At 51.0% G+C, this 27,831-nt stretch overlaps 14 protein-coding genes and 1 non-coding gene across 15 annotated transcripts; 8 read left to right on the forward strand and 7 right to left on the reverse strand.

The window, feature by feature from the left end:
• The first annotated feature begins 54 nt into the window (after positions 1-54).
• On the forward strand, positions 55-2,342 carry VE01_04712 (uncharacterized protein). Its single transcript, XM_018274181.2, has 2 exons — positions 55-1,687; positions 1,800-2,342. The coding sequence occupies exons 1-2, from the start codon at positions 281-283 to the stop codon at positions 2,013-2,015; spliced, it is 1,623 nt and encodes a 540-aa protein (XP_018130989.1). The 5' UTR covers positions 55-280; the 3' UTR covers positions 2,016-2,342.
• Positions 2,343-2,353: 11 nt separating this feature from the next.
• On the reverse strand, positions 2,354-3,223 carry VE01_04713 (uncharacterized protein). Its single transcript, XM_018274182.2, has one exon. The coding sequence runs from the start codon at positions 3,087-3,089 to the stop codon at positions 2,727-2,729; it is 363 nt and encodes a 120-aa protein (XP_018130988.1). The 5' UTR covers positions 3,090-3,223; the 3' UTR covers positions 2,354-2,726.
• Positions 3,224-3,667: 444 nt separating this feature from the next.
• VE01_04714 (uncharacterized protein) lies at positions 3,668-4,625 on the forward strand (the record flags this gene model as incomplete). The annotated part of the gene is made up of 4 exons (XM_018274183.1): positions 3,668-3,818; positions 3,875-3,884; positions 3,931-4,362; positions 4,418-4,625. The coding sequence occupies 4 exons, from the start codon at positions 3,668-3,670 to the stop codon at positions 4,623-4,625; spliced, it is 801 nt and encodes a 266-aa protein (XP_018130983.1).
• A 489-nt stretch (positions 4,626-5,114) lies between these two features.
• On the forward strand, positions 5,115-7,200 carry VE01_04715 (uncharacterized protein). The gene has a single exon (XM_018274184.2). It carries the CDS (start codon positions 5,943-5,945, stop codon positions 6,765-6,767), a length of 825 nt encoding a protein of 274 aa, XP_018130982.1. The 5' UTR covers positions 5,115-5,942; the 3' UTR covers positions 6,768-7,200.
• Positions 7,201-7,746: 546 nt separating this feature from the next.
• On the reverse strand, positions 7,747-8,912 carry VE01_04716 (uncharacterized protein). Its single transcript, XM_018274185.2, has 2 exons — positions 8,361-8,912; positions 7,747-8,307 (listed from the first exon to the last, which is right to left on the reverse strand). The coding sequence occupies exons 1-2, from the start codon at positions 8,440-8,442 to the stop codon at positions 7,937-7,939; spliced, it is 453 nt and encodes a 150-aa protein (XP_018130985.1). The 5' UTR covers positions 8,443-8,912; the 3' UTR covers positions 7,747-7,936.
• A 182-nt stretch (positions 8,913-9,094) lies between these two features.
• On the forward strand, positions 9,095-10,778 carry VE01_04717 (uncharacterized protein). The gene is made up of 2 exons (XM_018274186.2): positions 9,095-9,465; positions 9,518-10,778. The coding sequence occupies exons 1-2, from the start codon at positions 9,313-9,315 to the stop codon at positions 10,658-10,660; spliced, it is 1,296 nt and encodes a 431-aa protein (XP_018130984.1). The 5' UTR covers positions 9,095-9,312; the 3' UTR covers positions 10,661-10,778.
• Positions 10,779-10,971: 193 nt separating this feature from the next.
• Positions 10,972-12,326, reverse strand: NUO24 (NADH:ubiquinone oxidoreductase 24). The gene is made up of 3 exons (XM_018274187.2): positions 12,133-12,326; positions 11,776-12,066; positions 10,972-11,703 (listed from the first exon to the last, which is right to left on the reverse strand). Exons 1-3 carry the CDS (start codon positions 12,265-12,267, stop codon positions 11,332-11,334), a joined length of 798 nt encoding a protein of 265 aa, XP_018130991.1. The 5' UTR covers positions 12,268-12,326; the 3' UTR covers positions 10,972-11,331.
• A 190-nt stretch (positions 12,327-12,516) lies between these two features.
• Positions 12,517-13,571, reverse strand: VE01_04719 (uncharacterized protein). The gene is made up of 3 exons (XM_018274188.2): positions 13,366-13,571; positions 13,086-13,313; positions 12,517-13,034 (listed from the first exon to the last, which is right to left on the reverse strand). The coding sequence occupies exons 1-3, from the start codon at positions 13,408-13,410 to the stop codon at positions 12,807-12,809; spliced, it is 501 nt and encodes a 166-aa protein (XP_018130990.1). The 5' UTR covers positions 13,411-13,571; the 3' UTR covers positions 12,517-12,806.
• Positions 13,572-14,833: 1,262 nt separating this feature from the next.
• On the reverse strand, positions 14,834-14,927 carry VE01_04720 (the record flags this gene model as incomplete). The annotated part of the gene is made up of 1 exon: positions 14,834-14,927. It is a non-coding gene; the product is annotated as a tRNA-Glu (tRNA).
• A 218-nt stretch (positions 14,928-15,145) lies between these two features.
• On the forward strand, positions 15,146-17,003 carry VE01_04721 (uncharacterized protein; the record flags this gene model as incomplete). The annotated part of the gene is made up of 2 exons (XM_018274189.2): positions 15,146-16,460; positions 16,515-17,003. The coding sequence occupies exons 1-2, from the start codon at positions 15,537-15,539 to the stop codon at positions 17,001-17,003; spliced, it is 1,413 nt and encodes a 470-aa protein (XP_018131022.1). The 5' UTR covers positions 15,146-15,536.
• Positions 17,004-19,129: 2,126 nt separating this feature from the next.
• VE01_04722 (uncharacterized protein) lies at positions 19,130-20,891 on the forward strand. The gene is made up of 4 exons (XM_018274190.2): positions 19,130-19,162; positions 19,224-19,543; positions 19,607-20,004; positions 20,067-20,891. The coding sequence occupies exons 2-4, from the start codon at positions 19,307-19,309 to the stop codon at positions 20,881-20,883; spliced, it is 1,452 nt and encodes a 483-aa protein (XP_018131023.1). The 5' UTR covers positions 19,130-19,162; positions 19,224-19,306; the 3' UTR covers positions 20,884-20,891.
• A 212-nt stretch (positions 20,892-21,103) lies between these two features.
• PAC1_2 (protein with putative role during mitosis) lies at positions 21,104-23,398 on the forward strand. The gene is made up of 3 exons (XM_018274191.2): positions 21,104-21,426; positions 21,502-21,670; positions 21,771-23,398. Exons 1-3 carry the CDS (start codon positions 21,389-21,391, stop codon positions 22,905-22,907), a joined length of 1,344 nt encoding a protein of 447 aa, XP_018131024.2. The 5' UTR covers positions 21,104-21,388; the 3' UTR covers positions 22,908-23,398.
• A 162-nt stretch (positions 23,399-23,560) lies between these two features.
• VE01_04725 (uncharacterized protein) lies at positions 23,561-24,072 on the reverse strand (the record flags this gene model as incomplete). Its single annotated transcript, XM_018274193.1, has 2 exons — positions 23,561-23,793; positions 23,904-24,072. 2 exons carry the CDS (start codon positions 24,070-24,072, stop codon positions 23,561-23,563), a joined length of 402 nt encoding a protein of 133 aa, XP_018131026.1.
• A 677-nt stretch (positions 24,073-24,749) lies between these two features.
• Positions 24,750-26,227, forward strand: VE01_04726 (uncharacterized protein). The gene is made up of 3 exons (XM_018274194.2): positions 24,750-24,775; positions 24,831-25,130; positions 25,181-26,227. Exons 2-3 carry the CDS (start codon positions 24,963-24,965, stop codon positions 26,084-26,086), a joined length of 1,074 nt encoding a protein of 357 aa, XP_018131027.1. The 5' UTR covers positions 24,750-24,775; positions 24,831-24,962; the 3' UTR covers positions 26,087-26,227.
• Positions 26,228-26,355: 128 nt separating this feature from the next.
• VE01_04727 (uncharacterized protein) lies at positions 26,356-27,088 on the reverse strand (the record flags this gene model as incomplete). The annotated part of the gene is made up of 2 exons (XM_018274195.1): positions 26,356-26,710; positions 26,928-27,088. The coding sequence occupies 2 exons, from the start codon at positions 27,086-27,088 to the stop codon at positions 26,356-26,358; spliced, it is 516 nt and encodes a 171-aa protein (XP_018131028.1).
• Positions 27,089-27,831: the final 743 nt, after the last annotated feature.

The following is a 27,831-nucleotide window of genomic DNA, read 5'->3' on the forward strand; positions in this document are numbered from 1 at the left end:
CTCGGTCTCGGTACCTAGTCTTCGATGCAAGTGTGGGGAAGTCAGCCAGATGCATGACAATTTGCGGAGGGACCGTCGTCATCCGGGGAAGCTGATTTCATATCAATCGCCCCTTCTTTCTTCTCTACATTCCCCCGTTACAATATCACCGTTGCTCTTCCCTATCGAATAAATCATCATATAAAACCTTTTAATTCAACATCAGAGATCCCTAAGTTGGCAGAACTGCCACCCTTGACGACTTTTATACACAAGCGCTAGCCGATAGCAAACCGCCGCCATGGCGCCCCAAGCTCAAGCACCAGTTAAATTGGACGCGTTCGAGAACACGCCCATCGAGAACCTCCCCTCTATCGCCGCCGGCGTGCGCCTCGCCTATGTCTCGCAAAAGACGCGCCCTATCGCATGGCGTATCCAGCAGCTGCGCAAGCTCTACTGGGGGCTCGTTGATCTCACCCCTGACTTCCTCGAGGCATTGAAGCTCGATGTCGGCAAGTCGGTCTACGAGTCTCAGGTCACAGAGCTCGAGTGGTGCAAGAACGACATTGTTTTCGTCACCAAGAACCTCGAGAAGTGGGCACAGGACGAGTCGCCACCAGACATCACTCTGCCAAACAAGTTCATGAGCCCCGTTATCCGCAAGCAACCACTCGGCGCCGTCCTCGTCATCGGCTGCTGGAACTTCCCCATCCAACTCAGCATTGGCCCGTTCATCGGAGCCATCGCTGCTGGCTGCACCGCCGTGCTCAAGCCCAGCGAGATCAGCCCTGCGTCCGCGATGGTGCTGAAGAAGCTCATCGAGAAACTCGACTCAGACTGCTTCGCCGTCGCCAACGGAGGCAAGGATGAGACCACAGTGCTTCTGAACGAGAAGTGGGACAAGATCTTCTACACGGGTAACTCCGTCGTCGGAACGATCATCGCGAAGAAGGCGGCTGAGACCCTTACGCCCATCGCGCTCGAGCTGGGTGGACGCAACCCTGCCTTCGTGACGAGAAACACAGACCTCCGTCTCGCGGCTCGCCGCCTGCTCTGGGGTAAGCACATCAACGCTGGCCAGGTCTGCATTAGTCAGAACTACACGATGGTGGATGCCGATGTCTGCGATGAGTTCATCCAGCAGCTACGTGTCGCCAACAAGGAGTACTATCCCAACGGCGCAAAGGCTAGCCCGGATTTCGGTCGCATTGTTTCCGATCACCATTTCGCCCGCATCAAGAAGATGCTTGATTCGACACAGGGCAAGATCGTTATCGGTGGCGCCACCGATGCCGCGGACCGGTTCATCGAGCCCACAGTAGTACTGGTTAAGGACCAGAACGACTCGCTCATCACGGAAGAGTCCTTCGGCCCGCTCCTCCCTGTCCTCGCCGTCGCGAACCTCGACGAAGCTATCCGCATTGCTAACGAGGTGCACTCCACCCCGCTCGGCCTATACGCCTTCGGTAACAAGGAGGAGGTCAACCGCATCCTTGCAGCTACTACTAGTGGCGGTGCCACCATCGGAGACGCGCTGTTCCACGCCAGTATCCCTACTTTGGCGTTCGGTGGTGTCGGTGACTCCGGACAGGGCAGTTACCGCGGAAAGGCCAGTTTCGACTGCTTCTCGCATCGTCGCCCCATCACCCGTACACCTGGATGGATGGAGAAGCTCCTCGATATTCGTTACCCCCCATACAGTGGCAAGGTACGTTTTTGACCCCTTTCCCCCTCTTATCCTCACCTCCAGTCTAGCCTCGACTGGCTGTGTAGGTGGGGATCATAATGAAATGAACATAACCAAGCTAACTCCCTCCCAGCTCCAAAAGATGATTGCCACATCTGCCGTCAAGCCCAACTTTGATCGCCAGCTGCGCACCAAGTACGGCATCACGGACTATCTCCGCGCCGCGTTCCTTCTGGGCGGCAGCGGTGTGAAGGAGGGCTTCACGAGGTGGGTTCTTTTTGTTTTGATCGCGGCAATTGCGAAGAAGGGGATTGATAGCCGCGGTGGGTTGCCAAACTACCTGAGGTAGGGGGCTATTACTAAGAATGCGTAGGTGATCGTGCGAGGCTGTAGGTGATGGTGGAAGTGGAGAAGGGCTAGAAAGAAAGGGGCTGAATTTTGTGAGGAAAAGAATGGGGGACCCTGAGAGAAGGGAGGGAGCGCCTAGACCCCAGGCGACCGGTTCGGTTGAGGGGAAGCTGTTTGATCTGTATACTCCATGCTTTAACGCTAGCGCCTATGTACTCCATTTCCTATGTCTACTTCTCCGCTGTCGCCAACACAGTTGCCGTCAGCACCGTAAGATTATGTATGCTCCGAAAGCTTGTTTAAGAATACTACAAAATGATTACAAGAGAGGTTTTATATGTCTATGATATGTTATGTTGCATTTCACATTAGCGCTTTAGGCTTCTACCTACGAATAGCGTTGCTCCTATCCTGTCTCTGACATCTCATCGCCCCAGAGTAGTGGCGGTGATCTCGTATAAACAGCCATCTAACTTAATCATAGTTCGGTGTTGATTCTACCACACCAGCTTCGTCCTCCACAGCACGTAGTACTCTCGCGTTAACCTCAACCAGCGCAGCAACCACGACCTAAATTCCGACTTGAACGTTGTGTCTGCGGATGCACACCCAATTACTCCACATCTGGTCTATCCCCATTGAACTCCTGTCCCGGGCCCGGCCTACCAGCCGTAGACGTCTCAGCATCTTGTCCGTCCAAACGCATCCTCCTTTAATACTGCTCCCGCAACGACTTAATCTGCATCTGATTTTCCGGGGACGCAGGATCTCTAGAACCGGGCGCGGGTGCTGTGTGGGGCGTACTCGTTCCTTCCCGGACCGCATCCAGCCTTCTCTTGTTCTCTTGGTCCAGGCGCAACAACTTTATTTGAAAATCTTCGACGGCAGAGCTAGGAGCCATAGGCGCTGTGTAAGGTGCGCCTGCGCCAGCGTCCTGTTCTTGTATGGCCTCCTGCAGCCTCCTTCTGTTCTGTTCCTCTAGGAGCATCAGCTGCATTTGGAGGTCTTCGAAGCGGGAGCTACCGGTGGTGGGTGTTGGGTTAGGTGGCCCAGGTTTCGTGTTCATTTGAGTCATGGCTGGTTTTGTAAATAAATTGTTTTGAAGCTAGCTATCAAGGTGTATGAATAAGTTTTTTGTTAATTGGATCGAATCGGAGATCAAAGCTGCCACTGTATAAGTCCACTGTATTCTATTTGTGTCGTCGTTTCGACCACAGCCAAGAGTTCCAACATGAGTGATTGGTTAGGTAACATATGTGTCACGTGCCACATGCCCATCCTATCGATACGAACACGTGCCTCATACAAAATCCGGCCCAAGCTTTTTTCTGATTGGATAACCAAACATCAAATTGTGTGCGGGGTCTTGGCCAATGGCGACTTTCGATAAAGAGCAATCGAACTCTCTCCGACACTTTCGCCTCACACCGACTTCATCATCAAAGAAATCAACGCTACTTCAGCCTCCTTACAGCCAAAACTCCAGCACCTGTCAACTACCAACTTTTGAAATACAATCGTCTTACGACTTCAATCAAATACTTCAATCTTCGTCGACTTTACAACTCGTCAAACAACGTCACAGTTCGACCGCTGAGTCAAAGCACCAAACCCATTACCACCACTTATCAACAACCGTGGCCGCCCTCAAAAATGGCGCTTTTACAAACCAAAAGTAACAGTCAAAGTAATAATTGCAGTGGCGAGGTGGTTGCACGTCGTGCTGTCGTCCTCGCCTCGGCTTATGTCGTCGATCGTACTTCGATATTGACTGGATTCCACTACTCCACTACCGGGGCGGACGGTTAGTCCTCTCCCTCCCCCTTCTGACAGCTACAGCAGAAACTAACATACACACAGGGGCACAGTGGTATTCCTGAGGTCCCTTCCTCAGGCGTTCCCTCCCCGCCCTCCAGCCCCCCCCTCGCGGCCTTCACCTCAGCCAACGAACTCGCCTACGTCTCCGCGGGCAAATCCCGGAGACACGGCGACGATGGCACCGCGGTGAGGGGGGGGCGTGCCGGCGGGGCAGCGCATTCCATTCGGGAAGAGTGTGAGAGACTCTTCTGCGAGACCATGACTACTGTATTCCTTGGTGAGAGGGACTCGATAGCGCATGGCTCCTACGAATGGACTGCGAACGCGCATTCACCCCCACAAGAGGGGATGGATGGGCAGAGCTATTTCAAGAACGCGGTCCAGCGCCACAATGGCGTTGGGTCGTGGCTGGAGCTCTGGGACTATGCCGGCGGGTGTAGTTTCAAGGGCTTCGTGGCCGGGGCAGACGACGAAAGGTGTCTGTTCACGTTTTTTGATCACTCAGTTATCAATCGCGATTTGAAGCAAGCGTAGGTGCACCACAAGTTTTCCGAAGGAAGAATTCAAATGCTAACAAAAATGTAGATTGATGGCAATAATCGATCTGGCAAGCAGTCCCTTGGGATGTTCTCAGGTTGTGGTTTGCCTCGACAGGTCGATTTCGGCCGAGGATAGCAAGTCACTACTGAAGAGCCTCCGATGGGTCGGCTTCGAGCTGGTCACACTCGACTTATGGGCAGAATCACGCAGCAGCCCGAGCAACGAGTGGCTTTTCCTTGGAATGGAGTTGTAGAGAAGACGGTTCTCCGACTCACACTGCAATGCGGTATAATATATTCTTGGCAACGAGACACAGCAAGTTTTCGATCAGGTTCTAGATCAGGTTCTCAATTAGGTGGCGCGTGGAGGAGCATAGTTTGGGCGAGGTTTTTACGCTATTGGGGTTATTGGAGCATCTGCTGCGTCTGCTGCCTTTGGCTCGTAGGTTCTCTGTTGAACAGAGGGATCACAGAATGAATATTTGCACAAAATGAAATTTATTACGATGTAATGACTACTTCTGGAAACTATGAAACCGATGTGCTATGCCTTTGTTCTACTAGAAATCAGTGCCTTTTGCCACCCAAAAGTCAGAAGAGGGACTGTCCGTAATGTCACCGTTTACAGCAAGTATAAGTAAAATAACTGCTCTCAACCTCTCAGAGTAGTAACCATATAAGGTAATTTTTAAAGCCATAGCTAAAATAATAAGTTCCATTAGCTTGCATGCAAGTATTAATTCCCAGCTTCAAGTGGTCCCACTTCGGACTTTGACTGGCAGAACATGTCAGACTCGGAAGTGGGGCCTGTGACTGTAATCGATAAGCAGCACGTGTCCAACCAGGCTACGCATACAGTTAATGCTGTTTATACAGGTTTATAGTACATTTCTTGCATCGAAATATTGAATAAAGTTAGTCTAAATCTGAAAGATATAGTTCAAGAAACGCAGCTTAGGAAAAGGGAGAATGATTCTGTTCATTATATCACTAACAATCACGACTTCAGGGGATTAAACCCTGCCGCTACGAAACGGGATCATCCCAACTCTTCACTCCCGCACTTGCTTGAATGGCCAAATAGTCGTCACACTGTCTCAAAGATATTATTGACAGGCAAACTACCACAATACTTACCATATGCCCATCTATGTATTTTAGTAGCTCGGATCTTCTTGTCCAAGCCACCTACTTATCGGGTGATCGATCACCTGGCCGAACCCTGCGATTATTAGCTGCGTTCTTGATCATTAGCCCACTCTCCGACTCTCCAACTTCGCCCGACATTTCGTTATCTCTCTACACAAGCCAGCGCAACCGCAAACCGCTATCGTGATCTTGACTATGGCCTAGCCCGTCCACTTTCAAGATACAGCTAGACGTGATATACTCTCCGCGCCTTCTCAGAGCATCTACAGCCATCATACTCCTCGCCGAGACTTAGAAATTCCGCGCCATACTAAGGTGCCGCCCTGCATCTCCGGCATCGCCTGTGAGCTACCCAGCTCCCACCTCAACACACAAGTCTCAACCACGACCACAGCTCTACCCTCTCAAACCACCTAGCCGCCATGCTTCCTCCCGAACCCCCATCCTTCGCAACCTACCTCGTCTCCTCCCTCACCACCCTCCCCCGCCCCTTCCGCAAGCGCCACTCCTCAACCCCCAGCACCAGCTCCACCAGCTCCACCACCACAGCACCAACAATCTTCTCCCTAGCCACCAGCTTCGGATCCCTCAACACCTCCCCCAGCACCTCCCCAACCTCACCTACCTCGCCCTCCTCCTTCAGCCGCTCTCCCGGGAGCTACTACAACCCCGACCCAGACACAGACCCAACACAAACCTATAACCTCCACTGCGCCCGTCCCGACCACCTCAAATGCTCCACCTGCGCCACCGACCTCGCCTTCGCCTCCCAAATAATCAGCAAAGCCTTCACCGGCCGCCACGGCCGCGCGTACCTCGTCTCCCCGCCCGCCTCCCCCCAGGGGGCTGATAAAAATACACAGCCTAGCCTCATCAATATCACGATCGGCAGGCCGATGAGTAGGCAGCTGGCGACGGGGGCGCATGTGGTGGCGGATATCAGCTGTGCAATTTGTGAGAAGGTGGTGGGGTGGAAGTATGTTGATGCTAGGGAGGAGGGGCAAAAGTATAAGGTGGGGAAGTTTATATTGGAGATGAGGAGGGTGGTGGTGGTGAAGGGGTGGGAGGATGTGGTTGTTGAGAGGGGTAGGGGGGAGATGGGGGGAGGTGATGCTGTGGAGGGGGATGGGGAGGGGGAGGATGTGATGTTTGATTCTGAGGATGAGGATGAGTGTGATGAGATCTTTGCGGGGACGTGGGATAGGGTTGCTGTGAGGAGGAGGAGGGCGAGGGCAGCGTCTGGGTAGAGGGGGTGGGAGTTCATATGATTAACGATTGGGTAGTAATATATGGGAGTGGTCACTGTGGGATTAAGGGTGGTTTTGTTTCGAGGACTGGAGCCTACGAACTGCTGGAGTACTGATGGGCCGGCGTTTCTGTCATACATACCCACTTCATTATAATATAGATGACGGTTACCTGGGATGTGGCCGCGGGTTTAATATATATGCATTCTTTCAGATTTGAGGTCTAGTCTAGACTGCATTTATGGATCTTGTGCAAGCCTTGTCGTACGGAGGAGAGTGGCAGCAGGGTGGTTCAACTCCACCGTCGGGGTTCCCGGTGGCAACGCACCTGTCCTACCACTACGGATATCAAAAACAACTACAATGCTTCTTCTCGTCATACAGTACTCATGTCGTCCAAAAGCCCGTACAAAGACTGTGCACAAAAGCTGATGGTTACACATCGGCCATGGTTATAATAATATCGCTCAGTCACTCGGGGCTGTAATCATTAAGCTACTTACTTGTGAATAGAGTAGAGATAAATTCTATTAGTTTCATGGAATTTATCTCCCTCGGTGTATTTATGAGTCCTCATCTAAGATAGCCCCCCTCCAAACCCCTTGGCGGTTCGAGTAACATTGGAAATGGCATATCAGACAGCGACAGACTTGGCTAGTCTGCCCTCGTTTGCCTAGCTACCCACATCCTATTTCTCATTTCCCCTACCATTTTTTTTCTGTATAACTTTCTATTTTCTTTCCTATTACCTCTTACCCCACAAACGAACGACCCCATCGGCCTCGTCACCTCCTCCACAGCAGTGGTCCCGCCACGACATCCAAGCCCGACTCAACCGGCTTGGCGAGTCACTTTCTGCACTTCCCAGACCTGCAGATAGCCAACGCACCGACTGGCACTCAGAAAAACGCAAGAAGAGGCAGGTATACCCAGATATACCCAGATTAGAAGGTTGATGATTGGTATTCGGAGCATGTATATTAACTAATTTAACACCCCGCACCAGCGGTACAATCCGCGCACCCTCCCAGAGGAGTGCTTTCGCCGTCCCGAAATCAAACAGGCCACGCTAAACCGCAATATCCAAGACAATATCCCAAGAAAAAACCCGTGTAGATTTTGTTTTTTCCCATTTTAAAAAAACGCCGCCCAGAAAGTGCTACTGCATCTCAGCCCTTGTGGAACAAGCCGCGCAAGCCCTTCTTTTTCCGGTGATTTCGCTCGCTTGAATCGGTCTCCCCCGACGACCTCCCCGCCTCCTCCTCTCTCGATTTGAACCCCCCATCGCCGTCTAAGGTGGGGCTGGTGCTCTCTTTCGAGGAGGAGGAGGATCCGGGTTTGGGGACAACGGTAACGGTGCTATCGACGTACTGGATGTTCTCGTACACTTGTGTCGGGTCGATGAAGCCTTTTGATGAGACGCGCCGCGAGGAGTGGAAGCGGAGGCGGGAGTGGGAGCGAGCGAGGGGGATATCAAAGGACTCGATGCAGGCGTCGGGTGAGAGGTTCGCTTCGGGGTGGGGGAGGGTTGTGTTGCGGTCTGGGGAAGGGTTAGTTAGGTTGGTGGAAGAGACGTAGCAGGGGAGAACTTACGAAGACACAGTGGCTCAGGGAAGCCAGTATATCTGATGCCGTTGAACTCCTGGTCTGGCACTTCTTGGATGGCGGAGGCCATTGTGAGGGTAGGTGTATATCCGTACAGTAAGTATGTGGCGTTATTCGTGCTGCCTATAGCACAGTAGATATAAAGGTCTCGGTTTTTGGTTGAGGTAAGTTAAATCAGAGGTGAGCGTTGAGGTAGAGCAAAGGAGAAGTATTTATGGGTGAGATATGTACTGGAGTATAAAAGGACAAGAGGTAAGTGAGACAGAGACAGAGACAGAGATAGAGATAGAGACACAAAGGCGAATAAGTAGCAAGACCGATCGGACTCACCGTGCATACTTATGTATTGGCCACTTGACCCTTCCAAGGATATTTTATTCATTATTGACCTGTCGGCAGCGACTAATGCAGAGGCTGAATGTTGAGAGAATTAAGACATGCATGTGCAGGGGGAGAAGGGGGAAAAGTAGTTGAGTGGTGGAGTAGTGCGGTGTAGCCTTCTTGGCCGAGTGGAGGGGAGTGGAGGGGGTGACGTATGTTTGTGGGTGTGCTTGGATAAATTTTTAGCGCGCGTGAAAGTGTCACAGCTGCTGCATTCGTCGGTCATCTTCCGCTGCCAATCAATCCATATAGGGCGGGTCGCTTGAAACTAGAGAACGATCACGTGACTATCGGATATACTTTGTACCATTTGTACCTATGATCGAGACCGCAAGGCTGAACTAAAATAAGAGGCAAAGCCCTGTGTGCCTCCAGCGCTTCCTGTAGCGCTTCAGACTCCTTACTTCATGCCGCCAGCGTCTCAGATAGCCACGTTCTGCCTATCACCTTGCGCTTGTTAGGCGCCTCTAGGATCCGCGGATCTTCAATGCCTAGATCATTCCATGCGTTCCTCCTCCGCTACACCAATAGAGCCCAGTTATTATTCTAAACCGGAACCATGGAGAGCTTCCAGCCCTGGATGGACGCCCCCACCCCGCAAAATGAAGCTTCAAGCCACTCTTTCGTTGAGCCTCTCCCAATGCCATTGAACGGCTCAGTGGGAGAAGATTCCGACGAATGGGAATACGAGTATTCGACCACTGAAACCGAAGTCAGTGCCCCTCACAGCTCCCTCCATCCTACACGTGCTAACCACCCCGCAGACATTCTATCTCACGCTCGACCTCACAACTCCATCCATACCGACTTCTCGCCCTCGAGCCAACCCTCTCCCCAGTGGCCGTGCAAGCACCAAGACCAAATGGATAAACCCCGGCCTCGGCCGTCATAAGCGCCAACTCGGGCACGCACCCACAATATCCCTCGGGGACAAAGACAAAGACAAAGAGGGCGAAGACACCGTCCCCGTCGAGTCCGCCGACGAAGAGCCCCAAAGTCCCACCAACGACACTCCCCGGAACGATGAAAACGAGCCCGAGAGCAACGGGCCTGCAGAGCAAAAAATCCAGATCCTACACCTCGAGTCTGACAACCCGCTCATCTCATACCGCGATCATACCTTCACATGCCGCTGGACCAAAAATATTGGCAGCGAGCTTCTCTTCACTCCCGACGATGACACAGATGACCCTCTCCCAGCCCTGCGCCATCTACCCGGCGGCGTCGCCCTCCTCGCCTCCTGCTCCGCCCGCCTAACCTCCGCCACCGCAACCGTCGTCCCGGTCACACACGCAACGCCCCTCTCGCTCGCTCCCTACGAGGAAGGACCCCTCGTGGAATCCGTCTCCGTCGCTGCCTCCACCGAACGACGCAACCAAGCCCGCTTCCTGGAGCGACTGATGGGGATCAAAGAGCGCAAAGCGGAAGACGACGAGGTCACAGTCGTGGCATACAAGCGCACCAAGTTTCACGGCTGGATCGAGATAATCCGCAAGCGGATTGAGGACGAGCGCGCTACGATACGAGAGGGATTGAGTGGCGCGACGCCCGAGGAGGCGGAAGTGGCGAGGAGGCGGCTGGCGGAGCTGGATGAGCAGGAGCTGAGGATTCCGACGGATGCGCCGGTGGACGAAGACGATGATGATGAGCCTGCTGCGCGGCCGGTGAGGCGCAAGAAAAAGAGGAAGGAGATGCTGACGGTGACTGAGGAGAAGGGGACGACGATGCGGTTGAAGCCGAGGGGGGTCAGGAGGAGGCCGAGGAGGGATTGGAAGAGGTATAATTTGGATGGGACGGCGGCGGCGAGGAATGCAGAGGTTAATTGGCAGGGCGTGCATACGCAGGAGGCGGGGGAGGCATCTGGTGCGTATGACGGTACGGACCAGAGAGGAGAGGTGGCGGAGTGAAACGCGTGGAAAAGACACTGTGGAGAAGACTCCCTAGGTGGGGATTTGGGGCCTTAGGTATATTTTTAAGCAAGTACCTTAGATAATTATAGCTATGGTAATTAAGAGCCTGTATTTCATTCCCGGTTACTGTAAACAGTGCTAGTTTGGTGTTGGCCTCATACCGTGAGCTACAACAAATACCCTTAGTCACTTTAAGCGGACTTTAAAGAGACAGTTACTATAGAATAGACTTAAAGAGGCATTTACTAAAAGATAGACCTAAAGAGACAGGTACTATGATATATATTTAGATATATGGTTACTGTATAATAGACTTAAAGAGATAGTTACTATAAGATAGACTTATAGAGATAGTTACTGTGAGATAGTCTTAAAGGGAAAGGTTGTGTGAGCCTAGATTACCAATATCAACTCTTACCTCTACTTAGCCCTTCTTCAGACTTTCGGGGGCAAAAGTATTGATGTCTCCCTCATCCCTCTGCATTTGATCATTCGCGACCTGTCTTTCCGTTTATTGTTGCGTTCGTTCTCCTCGTATTCACCGTTCACTCACCCATTCTCAAAGTCAACCAGCAAAAGACACAATCATAAATGAGTAATCTCTCATACAATATATACACCGCCAATATGCTCTATCCCCTAGCCCCTCCCCAAATTTTCTATACCCCCTATTGGAATTCCTTCTTAAACAGCTCCTTCCCCCACGGCTCGCCCTTCAAGCTCGTCAACCCCCCAGTCGGCTCGCAGCTCTCCCTTCCACTCGCTGGTCCCGGCGCCGGCACCTTCGAGGGCGTCCCTGCCACATCCTTCGCGCTCGCCTCCAATGCCTTGAGCAGTGACACGATCGACTCGGGAGTCAAATCCTCGTAGTAGTCGTCGTTGATCTGGACCATGGGCGCGTTAACACAGGCGCCCAGGCACTCGACCTCCAAGTATGTGAACAGGTTGTCCTTGGTCGTCTCTCCGTTGTGGACGCCGAGGTGGCCCTCGATGGCCTTAACGATGGCGTCGGAGCCGCAGCCGCCGAGCTGGCAGGGGGTCTGGGTGTGTTAGCTCGGATCTTCTGTCATCGCGGCGTCTCTGGGGCGTTTGATGGGGGACGGGGAACTTACGGTGGTGCAGACTTGCACGTGGTATTTCCCGACCGGGTTGCGGTTGTACATAGTGTAGAAGGTAGCGACCTCGTAGACGCGCATAGGCGGCATCTCAAGAAGACGCGCAACCTCATTCATGACGCTAAGGCTGGTGAATCCGTGCTGGCGCTGACCGAGGTCGAGGATTGGCATCACGGCGGCCTTCTTGTATTGGGGCGGGTAGCGGGCCAGGATCTCCTTGATCACGGCGTTGTTCTGCTCGCTGAACTTGAACGGGATGCTCGCATTGTTGTCGGCGGAGTCGCGGTGCTAGGGGGGGGTGTCAGCGGATGTTTGGGGGGGTGATGGGGAGGGGGAGGCCGAAGGGCCGCATACCACGAAGAGGGAATCGCTGGCTACCCGGGGAGAGGCGACGAATGCCCGGCGTTGGGAGCGAATGGCTGGGCGAGATGCGATGCATACCCGCCTTGCGGCCGAGCCGAAGACGTAGGGAGTGATCTTGGAGGCCATTGGAGCTGTCGGGGGTCGCAATGGCTGGTGTGATGGAGATGCCGTGCGAGATATTTGAGGTTCACGCTTTGAGGTGTAATCAGTATTTGCCACGATTGATTGGTTGGGTTGGATTGGCTGATTATGTCAGCCGAATTTTGTAACCACAGCCAAACCTGTCAAATATAATATTTATCAGAACAACAATCCCTTCGGTCATCACGGAATCTATAAGTATTACTTTCTATGTTATGTTTTCTTTATAGGAAGGTTCGATTTTTTTCATATGCTACCACCAATGCTCATGTGCAGAATTGCCTTGACTAAGTGATATATTTATTTCATTATGTCTTGTCTGTGCCCAATATCTCATGAAAATATTAAATTGAAGCGCAACCCCGTGCATCGAAAACTACGGCACAAAAACACTTGCAAACAAACAGAATTAACGCCTTCAGCAAATTGGATTGAGGGTATTCGCAGAAGCAGCAATGTTTCAAAGCCAGACAGATTATGTCTCCAGCCATCTACGATCTTGCAAAGTAAGATGGAAGGGCAGCCTAATAACGTCTGTACCAGCGTCTGCGAGCAGGAATTTCGTCACCAGCAACAGCGCCATGTCGTGGAGTGTGCTTGCGCATGAACCATATTCCCACAAGTGCGCTGACGAGCCAAAAGATAGCCGACAGGAAGGAGAAGGCGACGTCGGCCTTCCACTTCTGACAAGTGCCATTCTGCGTGATGTCGCCCCAGTTGAAGATGCTGCCGCAGTTCAGAGGACCGATGAACTATTCCTCAAGTTAGCAATGCGGAAATTATATCGGGTTTTATGCACTTACGTTGACGAGCAAACCGAAGGCGGCAATCCAGAGACCGAAGAAAACGATGTCGACCGGCCAGTGAATAAAGGCGCCTGAGAATGGGAGGAGCCACAGCAGTGAGAGGAATATGGACAGCGATGCGACGACTATGGTGTAGATGAACCGCTTTCTGGACCAGTTACTCTGGCCTCTAGTTTCGTGGAGGTATTCGCCGGTAAGACCAGCAACAACGGCTGCGAAGGCAAGCTTTATTTGATCAGATTAAGAATCCATGAGCTGGTGGAGGAATTAAACTCACCTCGCCCACGCGAAGCAGCGTGCCAACGATCCTATCAATGGCCATTTTGATATGTTTCTTCGATGTTATATGTTTATGACTGAAATATTTGGGATATCTGCGTGAGATGAATGCCAGGTAGAAGTTGAATATTATTCTGGGGGGACTTGTTGCTTTTATATAACAGACGCGGAAAAACCGGAAACGGAAGTGTGGAGGGCTACAGGTGACAAAGATGTTGGCTGGGTTTTGTCAAGATATTCGTGCCTACTCATATTGCCTCTGAATCGTCAGAGGCTGCGTCAACGAGGAGGGGTCCACCTGCTTGGCATATCTGGGAGCAATCAGGCCGATCTACAGTGCCAGGTGTAACTGAGCGAAAGACGGCAACTGAGGGACGTCGCGCATCTTTCCCCGCGACCTGAGTGAAACAGGTTTGGCATGGTTGAAGTTGGGCTATAACATCTTGAGTCACTGGCGAATGGTTTGTACTTTAATCCATCACTGTATAACTAGGGATCTTCAATGAAGTCATTGATGATAATACAACTATATCGTACTCTATATCGCCCCCTACATCCTTGCTTTGCCTTGACCGACTATAAACCTGGGAATACCTGATGGCGATCGGTGGCACAGAACTGAGGTGGTCTTGTGGCTTCAAATGTGGCTTGTTATTGCATCTAGAACCGCCTTGCATGATTGGCCGAGACAGGAATCTTTGACAACTAGGATGGGCGAGACAGCCAGCTGTCATACCAGCATTAGTCAAAACGTAGAATCTGTATGTGTTTGGTAAATCCAACCGAGCTATGGTTGGCCCAGGAATGCTGGCGTTGACACAGTGGTAGGGATCGATTCGCTATAAGGCTCAAGCAAACGCTCAGAACCGGATCAGCAGCATCATGTGCCATCCTCTTGGTTGGCTTGGGCATGGGGTACGTGTGCAAATCCATTTACAAAGATTCATGCAGGTAGCCGTTGATACCCTCAATACACTGACCGAACTGTTGTTATAAACAAGAAAGCTTCCGAAATTCCGGTTGCTCATGTGTGACGTCATGGCTGCACGCCAGAGGTCGGTATATGAGACTACACTCAACCACTCCCATTCTACGGCAAGTACGATCGATATACTATACCATCGTTCCTTCCTCGTTAACCTACATTCGGTAGTGCGAAAACCTCTGACGCTGAGCTGAGCCTGTCTTAAATATATGATTCTGTAGAGTTGAGGTTTAGTGTTTATAATGCACCTTTTTTGACAGCTGCCGAGACGAACCTTTATCGGCACTTAGACCCTCAAGCGAGAATAAATTTGTAGTGCTGACATTTCGCACTTTAAACACCATCAACAGGGCCAGTATTACTTCTCGGCCACTGCCTGATCTGTGCCTGTTCATAAAAATAAAATAAATATCACACGTATGATGCAAAAAATTGCCCAAAAAAATGGACTGATCTACTTGAGAGTAGATGGTTCTGGAATATTCCGAACCGGGGAGTCGAACCCCGCGCAACCGCGGATTCATAATTCTTTCGAATGGTGAGAGGCGGATATGTTACCGATACACCAGTTCGGAGTGGGTTGGGGATCGGAACGGGTATTAGGGTAGATGTAGTAGTGCCGATATTCCACAATTTTTTTTTTTCAGTATTAAACGGTGGCATGCTTTTTAAGTTCTGAAGTAGGTACACGGACGGTCATGCATATTGACCCTTGGGGTCCAATTATAGAATCTAGATTGCACCTTCCTGGATAGTATTGAAGGGGCTGAATATAGCCGCACAAGCCATCAATCTCGACAATTGGCATCTTCTAGACTTCTAGACTTCTTCCCTTTAACTCCTCGTACCCCGTACAACTAACTATACGCGTATACATAATACGTCGTCATGGGCGGGATCCCCAAAGTCACGTACCTCATAGTAAGCCCGTGTTGGAGACACTACATGGGATTCGCGGCCTTATGGTAGGTGCGCAACGCCGTGTGCCGCCCACCAAAACACCGGTAGCGTGGATTTCGCATGCCGCATGGAGATATAGCAAGGTAGGTCGAAATCAGGCCCGACTTCACAATTCAGATAAATATGGCTCCCCCGCAGCATATATGAGCCTCTCTACATATAAGAGATCTAATTGAGCTGGATTTCTTTCTTTCTGTTCTTGGCATCTTGCCCTGTTCTTGGATATGTCGACCCTAACTGAGGCCGACACAATTGTCTTAAAAAACCTCCGATACGACATTCAGAACGACATCCGAGACTCGAGCACCGCAGCCGCCAAAGCACAGCCCAATCGGCCCAAATCCGACGACGATGACGACTCAGTGAGGCCCATCCTGGAGCAATTGAGTGTAGAATCCTCGGCCTTCACTACATGGGACAATAACGAAATAAATCCGACGCTGGATCGTCTGGTGGTACAACCTTATCTCGCATGGGCTTCGAAACTTGTACGACAGGACCCAGACACTGTATTCATCACACACATAATAGTACACTTCACGACTCTTTTGCCAAGCGCCTTATACCTATACTACAGCTTCTCGTGGCTTCATGCCGTCCTCCACACCGTTTATGCCGTGTGGAACGCTGGCCCATTCACGCTGCTTCTTCACAACCACATACATAATAACGGCCTGCTCGGAAAACAATATGCCTTCTTCGATCGCCTCTTTCCATATATCACGGGACCCCTGATGGGCCACACCTGGGATTCATACTATTACCACCATGTCAAGATGCACCACGTCGAGGGGAACGGCCCCGGAGACCTCTCGTCCACCATCTACTTCCAGCGTGACGAACCCCTGGAATTCATCAGATACTTCGTTCGGTTCCTGGTGTGCACCTGGCTGGAACTGCCAATCTACTTCTACCGCAATAAGAAATACGATTTAGCCGCAAAGGCATTGATATCGGAGTGCTCCTCGATGGGCTTTATGTACCTGGCATCCCAGTTGAACACGCGCCCAACAGTTTTTGTACTTATACTACCATTCTTCATAATGCGCCTCGGCATGATGATTGGGAATTTCGGACAGCATTGCTTGGTCGACAACGTGGACCCCATGTCCGACTTCCGCTCCAGCATCACACTCATTGATGTCCCCGTAAGACCCCCCAACCCCCTACTATCTGGCACATCAGTTACTAACACCCTCTAGAGCAACCGCCACTGCTTCAACGACGGCTACCACACCTCTCACCACCTCAACCCGCGGCGCCACTGGAAAGCTCACCCCGCCGCCTTCCTCAAGGCCAAGCCCACCTACCAAGCCGAGGGCGCGCTGACCTTCACCGACATTGACTACCTGATGATCACGTACCGGTGCATCACCAAGGACTTTGACCACCTCGCGCGCCGTCTGGTGCCGATGGGCGCGCAGATCGGGATGACGCATGAGGAGAGGGTGGAGATGCTGAGGAGTAAGACGAGGAAGTTTACCCCTGAGGAGATCAAGCTCAAGTTTATGAAGAAGGGGGAGAGGCCGTCGGCGGCTGAGGCGGTGCCGGTACTTGGAGGGGTGAAGGGGGCGAAGGTGGGGAGGTCGAGGAGGGAGTCGGTTACGGCCGCGGCGGTGAAGGCGGGGGCGTCGATTGGGGAGGGGTCGGGGAGGGTGGTTAACCATGAGATAGTGAGTCGCCGGCTATGAGGGGGAGTTTGACGATAGTTTGATAGATTTGGTGTATAAATGGCTGTAGAATATAGACCTGTTCATACTGATGCAGCCTCAACGTGTGAAGACGGTACTCTGTCAGCCCTTTGAAGGTATACTTTTAATTGTGCCTTTTCCCAAATCTCGGGTTTGCTTATTTTACTCGCTGCGCCAACACGTAGCTAATTCGGCCGAGGCGGAAGGCAAGGCGTAATTCAGGGGTGTGCATGTGGTGGCGTGGTGTCGGATTAGGAACCGACCCCGTCATACGTAGATTATTACAGACGTAGTCATAGCGAAGATACACTTATCATGGCTACGAGTAGGTTTAAAGGGAGGAGCTTCTCGGAGTTTATATTTAACGACTAGTGCAATTCGTTACTTGTGTTAGAAAATGGCCCCTCGGACGTGAAGTCAGGCGCAGCAGTTAAAAACGCGAGGATAAAGTCGATCAATGTACTATCATGTTTCCAGCCTTTGTAACTGGGCCCGACCTGCCAGGGGTATGCATGTTCATAGCTGCCTTCTTCATATTATTTAGCTAAAACTACTCTCTTAGATCCTCGATGAGCTTATCGACGAGTCTTGGGAAGGTGCCTATGGTATAACTAATAATGAACTTTTACCAGGCGGCTGCCTCTGTATCCTTCCTACCAAGGATTTAAACTTGATCAAGCACGGGTCACGCAAACTGATGTAGCCCTTCGAGTCCCCCTTTCTTGGGATGACGGATAATGAAGTTCGCACTTGGTTCAATGAGCACCAGCATCACAACTTCACCTGCGAAGCTTTTTGAGTTCTTGACAAGGATACTAAGAAGAACAAGACATGTCGAATCGGATATGCAGACACTGATGTAGAGGAGGGTAATAAGATGGTAACCACTGATCTTACGCTAGTACATACACTAAAATACCTCTAGAAGCGGTCACTATAAACTGGTTTGAGCGGGTGGAATATGGAGGTAGCCAGTTACAATATCTCGAACGGGGAAAAGATACTGGCGAGGGATATCCATGTAGTGATTTCACGACGAGATCTATCCAAAAAGAAAGTAATGCGCAAAAGATGACTTGACGTATGGCATCTCCTGCATTTCGGAGCTACCTCGCCCGCAGCTAAGTGTTTATAACCGCAATCACAGTTCTTTTAGAATATGAGTAAACAGTAATAATCAACATCACGTTGGTGAAGAGACCTGAAATCTGTATGAATAGAGCTTTAGATTTAACTCTATAGAAAAATATTGCTTCTCCATTCCATATCAATGCCCTTGCTAATTGCAGCTGGGAGATACAATCTCATATCTGTTTCTTGTCGAATGCGTGCGTAACCTGAGTGCCAATTTTGCCCTGCGTCCTATTTTGCCGCTGACGTGGCTACAACCCTTTAGCCTGGCCGCATCCTTTAGATGCCGCCTGCACGCTCTAAATAAAATCAATAGTATATTTCCTCACGCTAAGCCTGCATTGTTGGAATCGCCTTTTCTGGCTATTAACTCCGTGTTGTTAGAATAGACTCCAACAGTGCATGGTACTTCGGACATTTGCTCTTAGTATAATCTAACATCGGGTTAGTCGAAATCAAATCCGCAGCAGAATGTCACCCATCGCTGCCATTCGACGCGCTATGGCACAATGCTACAGTTATTCTCTTAATACCCCTACCTCAATGACAGTAATTATGGTTTCGGGGTGGTAGGTAGGGAGGGGTCTAGCTACAGGTTCCAACAATCACCCCCTGCGTCGTGAAAATTACCAGTCTGCAGAGGCCAATGGTATATTTATAAGCACTCCCAACACCTTGGCACCTATGCTCAACCTATCTTAGGCATCAGCCTCCGCCTGGCCATCCTATGGAAAGGCTGGACGGAGGTTGACGTTGGAATTTATATTGGAATAGTATATTACAGGTGGCTAGCTTAATGAGACAGCAGATGGAGTAGATCTGGAAGACCCACTCCTTCCCCGCACTACATTTTAGCCGCATGTTGGCGGGAGCACCCGAAGTGCTACAACAGCTTGACAGGTGTCTAGCTATGCATGGCCATTGATATTTCGTCAATCTTGCACGAGCGTTACAGGGAGGAAAGCCTCCCTGATCATTATTGAAATTAAAATTGGGAAATATTTAAAATGAAATGTTGGGTTACAATGGTGAATGAAGATGCCTGTCATCCGCTCCTGCTCATTTTGATAATGATGGTTTTTATTTCAGGAGGACAGCTGGTGCAAGATATCCCACATTCTTGTGCCAGAACTAACGATTAGTCTCGCCCCTGTATCTCAACCTCAGTCATTATGCGGCTTTCTGTTACCATCAGAAGCACCATTGCCTTGGCATGTGTTGGTGTAGAGCTTGTTGCCTCTATTGCTGTCAAAGCCCCAGGCAATACAGCACGCGACGCGAGCCCTTCGTTCCCATATGACCCAAACACCACCAGGTATTGCACAGATTGGTGGGATACTCTGGGGCTTTTCTCCTGTCAGGAACTTGTCGATATTTATAGCCTCAATACCGCAGATTTCGTTAGATGGGTATACCTCTCTTCCAAACCCGCTCTACTGGTCTTATACTTAGCTCACATAACTATGTTCTAGAATCCCTCCATTACGGCGGCATGTGGGAATTTCATTGAATCTGGTCATTCGTACTGCGTAAGGGCTGATGGTGAGCCTGTGGTGACCACAACCGCTCCGCCCACAACTGTTCCACCCACCAAAACCACTGCAGGCCCTACATCCACACCCACGACATCCACGCCCACAACTGGTCCACCTCCGACCACTACAGTCGTCGATGGGACGGCATACCCCATTCCTCCCGCCCCCACTATCCTCGGATCGACTCCTACGTTCAAGAAATGGTATGTCATCGAGGGTGGCGACACCTGCCTCGCAATAGCAGCTAAGTTCGACGTCACAAAAACGCAAGTCAACCTTTGGAACACTACATCAACGTGGGCTGCACCAATATTTGGGCCACCTATGCCGTCTGAGTTTCTAGCCCATTGGCAGAGGAATACTGGACTTTAGTTGGATGCTCCACTGACAGCCAAAGCGCTCGCGCGTTGGCAAATAGAATAACACTCCCTGGTGAGACATCTATTATGACACCCAAGGTTTGCACTGATGCCTGCTCTGCGGCAGGATATCGCCTTTCCGGTCTCCAGTATGGATCCGAATGCTATTATGACAATGCCATTCGTAACGGCCACGCCTTGACGTCGTCAGGCTGCACGATGCCCTGTCCTGGCGCACCATCAATTATGTGCGGCGAATCCGACAGAATAAACCTCTACCGTCTCGACAAGTATAAGGACATGGGCTGTTACAACGACATAAGCACATCGCGCACGCTAGAGAAACAGATCATCATTGCGAACCAGAATGCCATTCTAACACGCGAGATCTGCCAGGAAGCCTGCGAAAGGGCCGGATACATCTACTCAGGCGTCGAGTACGCGCATCAGTGCTGGTGTGGCTACTGTGTCTGGGGTAGCGTGGCAGGGAGCGGGTGCTCATCACCGTGCCCAGGAAATACGGCCCAGCTATGTGGAGGCTCTGATCGGATCAATGTGATGATGCGTCCACAATCCAGATCTCTTGGGTGCTATTCGGATGACGTGAATAACAGGACGCTCAGGTACCGACTCGCCATTGCGAACGAGGCGACGTTGATGACGGCTGAGCTATGTAGAAACACCTATTTTTCAAAGAGCTTCAATTATTCTGGGGTGGAGTTTGGACAGCAGTGTTTCTGCGATGATGAGCTCTATGGTTCTGGGGCGCCTACGACTGGGTGTACGATGGCTTGTCCAGGGGGTGGTGGTGCGGTTTGTGGTGGCAGCTCGAAGATTAATATTTACTCCTTGTAATGGTACCGACACCGATTCTCTGTAAGAAGGTTACTGTATATGATAGAGAAATTAATAATTTTTATAGCCATTGCAGCTCTGACAAGCTTGTGAGGTTGTGTAAGATTTGTAGTGTCTGGACAATTTATCAAAGCGGTTCCAGATATAACATTACATAAGCACGTCGCCCGCCGCGCCTAAGGCCGCTCTCAGGGCGACACAATCAACCCAATCAATCAATCAAGGTTCCTGGCCGAGCACCATCGTCCCGCCAGTGAGCAATGCAGTGCAGGTACTGCATTGTTGACTGCGGAAAAGGCCAAAATTCAGCACCAAATCAACAAACCACCAATTTTTGACCGTAACCCCGAGCGCACTCTGGCCTGCGCTACTCCGACTAAAGTAAGGCCGTGATAGGCGGAGGAAGGAAGGGGTACACACCGAGGGAGGTCCCCACGACGATCGAATCTGAAGCCCCTCTACAATCGCAAAGTCGTCGCCCGGACACCACAACCCGCCAGACGGGATGAGTCGAATATTGTCGAGTCGGCAAGCCGACGAGCTGTGCGTACATACCTGTGGTCAGAGATGGAGATACCGGGGCGGGGGCAGACAGGGCTAACGCGGCGGCATTTTTAGTCACAAGTCGATTGTCGCATACCTGTCAGCGAACAACCTGCCAAATGCGGTTGCTGCGCTGAGGACGGAGCTGGGACTGGAGGAGGAAACCTTTGATGCAGTCACAGTCAAAAAATATGAGACGTTGTTAGAGAAGAAATGGACGAGCGTCATCCGCCTACAGAAGAAGGCAAGTCCTTCCTTTGCCCACCTCCTACTTGCCTTCGCCTGCTTCATGCCTTCTGCTCTATTCGCATAATGTCATCTAACCGGTGTTGAGCTGCGTATAGATAATGGATCTTGAATCACGAGTCGCAACATTGCAATCCGAGCTCGACAGCGCCACCCCTTCGTCTTTGTCAAAACGTAGCCAGGATCCAACCTCCTGGCTACCTAGCAAGCCCTCACGATATACTCTGGAATCGCACCAGTTCGAAATCTCCTGCATTGCCTTCCATCCTCTATATTCTACGATTGCGTCCGGTGACCAAGGCTCTGCTATTAAGATATGGGACTGGGAGCTGGGCGAATTGGAGAGAACAATCAAGGGACATACCAAGGCGATCACTGGTATCGATTTTGGCGGTCCTAAGGGCCATATACTTCTGGCATCTTGCAGCTCAGATCTTACGATCAAGCTCTGGGATCCAGCAGATGCATACAAGAATATTCGAACATTGTCAGGCCACGACCATACTGTCAGCGCTGTCCGCTTCATGCCGTCGGGCAACCTTCTTGTCAGCGCTAGTAGGGACACAACTTTGAGGATGTGGGACGTCACTACTGGATACTGCGTGAAGACGATACGCGGACACTTGGAATGGGTTCGCGATGTGTGCCCCTCGCCTGACGGGTCTTCTATTCTGTCGACCGGCGATGACCGAACCCTCCGTCTATGGAATGTTTCCGGGTCAGTAGCAGAGAATAAATTGACATTGTTTGGTCACGAGAACTTTATCGAGTGCTGCGTATTTGCGCCACCATCCTCATATCAATACCTAGCGACTCTAGCCGGGTTGCAAAAACCGCCGCCCCTAACTAGCACATCAGAGTTTATGGCCACGGGATCGCGAGATAAGACCATCAAGCTGTGGGATACAAGGGGAAGTTGTTTCAAGACACTGATCGGCCATGACAACTGGGTGCGGTCTCTTGTTTTCCACCCCGGTGGGAAATACCTCATCTCTGTTGCGGACGACAAGGCACTACGGTGCTGGGATCTCAGCCAGGATGGAAAGTGCGTTAAGGAGTTATCAAGTGTGCATGATCACTTTATCTCTTGTCTGGCATGGGCTCCGTCAATTGTGAAGGATAAGGATAAACCTCCAGCCAACGGCGAGGCGGGAGGAGGCGCACCAGATGTGCAGATTCGCTGTGTCATTGCCACTGGAAGCGTGGATATGGCACTTAAAATATTTGCCAGATAGTCGTGCAGGATTCTACTATGACCAGGTTCTCGTGCCTATGCGGAGGCCATATATAAAGTGGTATTACTACGAGTAGCGGTTTGGCGAGCCAACGGAAGCGTTGCAGATATCTGTGCGACACGCGGATACAAATTATAGAACAGGCTCCATTGTCGCACCAACAAGGGCTGGAGCCGCGACAATGTTGATGGGCAGGCTTCCTTTGAAACGGCCATCCGCACATACAGTTGTTACAAGCCTCGACGATAGATGATGGGTGGGCTCCAGCTCAAGCGCCTCGGATGATAGATGATGAGCTGTATACCAAGCTGCTTGAGTGATAGATGAGAAGCGTTAGAAGACACAATCCACCCAAATATAAATCCGGTGTTTTCATGAATAATATCAGCAGTGGCATTGGCCCATTTCATTCACAACGATCCATTGTAATTATGAACAGCCATAAAATAGACCATGTACGAACTGCGCCAGGTGAAGAAAACATCCGCCACTATACCACATGATATCCGCCCCCTTCCAGCCGCCACCCCTCTATTAGATCAATAACCCCATTCCCTCCCCCATCCGCGTCACGGGTCCAATATCCCGACGCACCCCCTCCATCAACCCATCACTACACTATACACCCTCCCCCCCCGATCCTTTGAATTTATCTATTTCTCGGGCCTGTTCGCACGACGGCGGAGCATCCACTTGTGGATGCACAACCAGGCGACGCCAAGCGCGACGACGCCAACAATACAGAACACGACTATGACACCAGCCTCCTGCCTGGCCCAGTTCTCACGCTTGGAGAGCTGCATGGCGACGTCGCGCGCGTCGAGGGTGTGGATGGTAGGCATCTTTGCGGAATTGACGACAATAAGCGCGATGCGGACGTGGCTTTCTGCGGTGGGATGTTAGTTCTGAGCGGAGAAGGCGTGAGGAAGCTCCGGATTGAATCGTATGTAATGGTGACGATGGGGAATGGGCGACGCGACGGGATGACGGGATGACGGGGAGTAAACAAGATCGTGTCGTCGATGCACAGAGTGCTGGCTCTGGGCTCGCTGGCTGTCCGGGGATCTTGTAAAGCACAAGCGTCGCCGGATTGTGGGGGAGATGGTCGTAGGGATAAGTCGGCAGTTCGTGATGCGATGTTTGGCGTGGACAAGCTTGGGTTCATCGGGCTTGGCGACGCAATTGACTGATGCCGGTGGAGAAGCAGACAGAGAGATGATGGGGATACTCACAGGACGATATGTGCGGCGGTATTGTCAACAGCAGCTATGAACTGTTGATGAGTTGTGAGTTGGGGGAGAGTTGATTATGAGGTTTGTTTTTGGTGATGGAGATGCGGGCTGTCTGGGTGGTGAATCGACGACTGGGAGGTCTTTTCCTTGGAATGGGGAGAGGAGAAGAGAGAGCTAAGCTACAAACCGCATAATCACGGGCGCTCGGCCGTCCATGATGGGTGGATGGAATGCGGTGTACATGGGTACGTGGGTTTTAAGTGGGGCTTGGGGCAACTCCCGCGGACGGGCAGTGGGTGGACACTGACAGCTGTCTGGCTAACGTGGGGTGTGATTGGTCGAACGGCTCAGTTCTAGACCCGCTCTAAAGCTTTTGTTTTTCATGATTGGATGTTTGATTGCACTAAAGTCGAGTTTGCCCCACTTTAGGAACAGGAGTGACGAAATGCATTTACAGCCAATGTAACTCGGATTGTCGCTTACGTAAGGGCTCTAAGAGCTCTATAGTGACTTGGCGTTTAATCTCTAGTGTCCGATTAGATAGAGGCTATACAAGCTGTCAGATATAAGATTTGAGGGTAAGTTAGAGTAGTGTAGCACCTAGAATGATCGACAACTCCCACCTCCTAAGTTATGGTAAAACTGTAAATACCTACCTTGAGCCTGAGCATGTTAAAGTAACTTCCCGCAGTGGGAGTCATCGGCCTATTCTAGGACTAGCGCCCATCACAGACGACGTTGGGACGGCACAAAAATGAGCAAAAAAACCATGACTCGCCATTGTCCTACGACAAAGGCATAGTACGTCGTCATATACGAAATCATGAATTGGGATACCATCTGCTTCAATGGAAGCGCTTTTATAGCGGGCCTTTTCCTTCTCGAATTTGGTGCGGACCGCTTCATCGACCACACGGCGATAGTCGCTACCCGGCTCGGCGTCTCACAGACGTTGATAGCATTGCTCACAGCAGGGGCAGAATGGGAAGAGGTTTGAGCTCTTACCGCATCCCCGGGGCTGGCCTTGGTTAACTGATATAGCTTGTCGTCGTCGTGGCTTCTGTCCTCCAAAATCGCTCTTCGCTCGCAATAGGCAATGTCGTCGGATCCTCAATCTCAAATATCCTGGGCGCATTCTCCTTAGGCCTCCTATTCTACCCGGGCCGAATGGTTTTTGATCGAAGCGCCAAGTTGTATGCAGCTATACTATTTCTAATCACCACGGTGTTTACCGTTGTAGCTCTGACGACAGGCCTCGGCAAGGTCGTGGGAGGCCTTTTCATCGCAGCGTTTGCAGTGTATTTGGTGTCAATCGGCTACGGTATTTATAGGGGCGTGCTAGATGCCCCAGAGCGCCTGGATAGCGACAGCGAAAGCGACAGCGACGATGACGAAGGCGCCAATGGCAGCGACTCAGAGGCACAGCGTCTACCTGCTGAAACATCGCCTCTTCTCGCCAACGGAGCTCAGGGGAATCGTTCCACGCACAAGCACAGTCTTCTCTATCACAGTGCCCAGCTCGTCCTCGGCTTTCTGGCACTGTCACTATCGGGCTATGTTCTTTCCCACACCGCCGCCTCGATCGCTGACGAGTTCGGATTATCCAACACAGTCGTTGGCGTCACTGTTTTGTCATTCGCCACCACATTGCCTGAAAAGTTCGTGGCTGTTATCGGTGGCGCACGAGGGCATGGCGGTATCGTTGCTGCAAGTACGGCGGGAAGTAATATCTTCCTCCTTACCCTATGTCTTGGGGTAACGCTGGTGGCGGGCGATCAGGTGGAGCTTGCGGATTCGGTGGTGCCATTCGAGTTGCTTGTTACTTGGGCTTCATCGGCGCTATTTTGCTTGCTTGTATTCACAGGATCAGAGCGCTGGGTTGGTGGTTTACTATTGGTGTTGTATGTTGTGTTTATCGTGTTGGAGTTCACGGTATATAGAAGATGAGCCATAAGCTATAACTGTGACGTATAGATATGTAGAAAACATGTCTAATCTATCTAGATTAAATAGCAACACTAGAGAAATGGGGGGCTACGGGTATGTCGAAGAGAATAAAATTAATTGACATGCCCGGTTATATAAGGACTTGGCTACACTAAATGAGCCTGCGCATCTCTATCTAGAATCTCAGATGCCTCCCTCGTGTCCGGACCAGCCCGCAAACACTGTGCGACCTTCACAGCTCTCAACAAAGCTACCAACACATACAACTGCTAGGCCTCATTAAGTCCCTCGTCCGTGAGGAAGTCCATGACGTTCGCCGCCAGCCCCTGGGTGTCCTGAAGACCCCCCTCCTCTGCTGACAGGTCGATATTTTGGAAATCCACCTCGAATTCATCTATGAGTAGCTGGATGAGCGCCGGCGTACTCTTAAGCAGGTGATGTGGCCCCCCTGATATCTCTTCAGTCCGGCCAACATACGAAAGCCATGAGTCTAGGCGCATGAGTTCGACATTCTGCTCGTCGGCGTAATCCATCTGGTCGCGCTTACATTTGTCAACTTGCCAGTCGTACGAATATAGAAGCTCTAGAGCTGGAATCACAGACTTAAAGGCTGGGATGCGAACTCTAGGATTCGGGCCATTTTAGCTTGATAGAGTAAGTTGGTTTAAAATGTATAAAAATCTACATCCTTTACATGACATTATATACTAACAAAACAACTAATCTAACGTACCAGACTTAGCTCTTTACCATCGCTAATCCTTGACTCAAAAGCCCCTTTAAAGATGACATATCTAGCTTTTGATAACCCAAACCCTTTGACCAATACTCAGTCGCCCACCGGGCAATACCGCCTGCCACCGCGATTTTTATGACCTTCATCAAACTAGCGCCCAATCTGTTATCACGGCCTCTAATCTCGAAATCGGACCACCGCGGAAAAATGGTGCGCAGCCAATACAGCACCATCGGGTCTGGGTAGATGAACGTATTCTTCCCCATTTTCTTCGCACAGCGAATACGGTGAAATAGTACGAAGAAATGCAGACCCCTGTGAGACCGACGGTTGGCGGCCACTATGGTGAAATGTTAAGAACTTCATGGGGTGGCATTAGATTATGATTCTCGATTTTTTGAGGGGGTTTACAATAATCAGGGTGTAATAAATTTATGATAATTGTCATGAATACTGGCTATCACGCACAGTCGCTCTTCTAGGCTCTTGGTGGCACGAAAACTAACTCCTTTATTAAAACTCTAGGTAATCTGAGGGTCTTTATTTTAATCATAATTTCTCTGAACCTTTTAGGCACGCGAACATAACAAGTTTTGTCACAGAGTGAATTCGATCTTCACCCACCACCCCAACTGTTCTTGCGACGACATAGCCGCTCAGCCGGTGCACATACCAAGACATGCGTATATAACTTCCAGCAATCAGAGGATAGGCCAATAAACATATTAAGCGCTAGAAGAAGTTTCCTTCCCCGGACGAAGTGCGAGCTGCGCCACTAGTGACACTGCAATAGAGTATCGGAGCAGCTCTGACCGAGATCTGCACATATATGGTTTGTGGGGTAAAGGGCGGGGAAGGGGCACCCCTGCAGGGACAGTGAACGGGCCGTAGTTGCTCCTGTGTGCTCGGTATATGAAATTGCGATAGCGGTAGTTTCCCCTCAATATGAAACTCTATTCCGCCATCCCGTTCACCCGAGGACCATCGTCATGTCAACTAGATTGCACGG

Source organism: Pseudogymnoascus verrucosus, assembly GCF_001662655.1.
Source record: "Pseudogymnoascus verrucosus strain UAMH 10579 unplaced genomic scaffold scaffold_18, whole genome shotgun sequence".
NCBI classification, from domain to species: Eukaryota; Fungi; Ascomycota; class Leotiomycetes; order Thelebolales; family Thelebolaceae; genus Pseudogymnoascus; species Pseudogymnoascus verrucosus.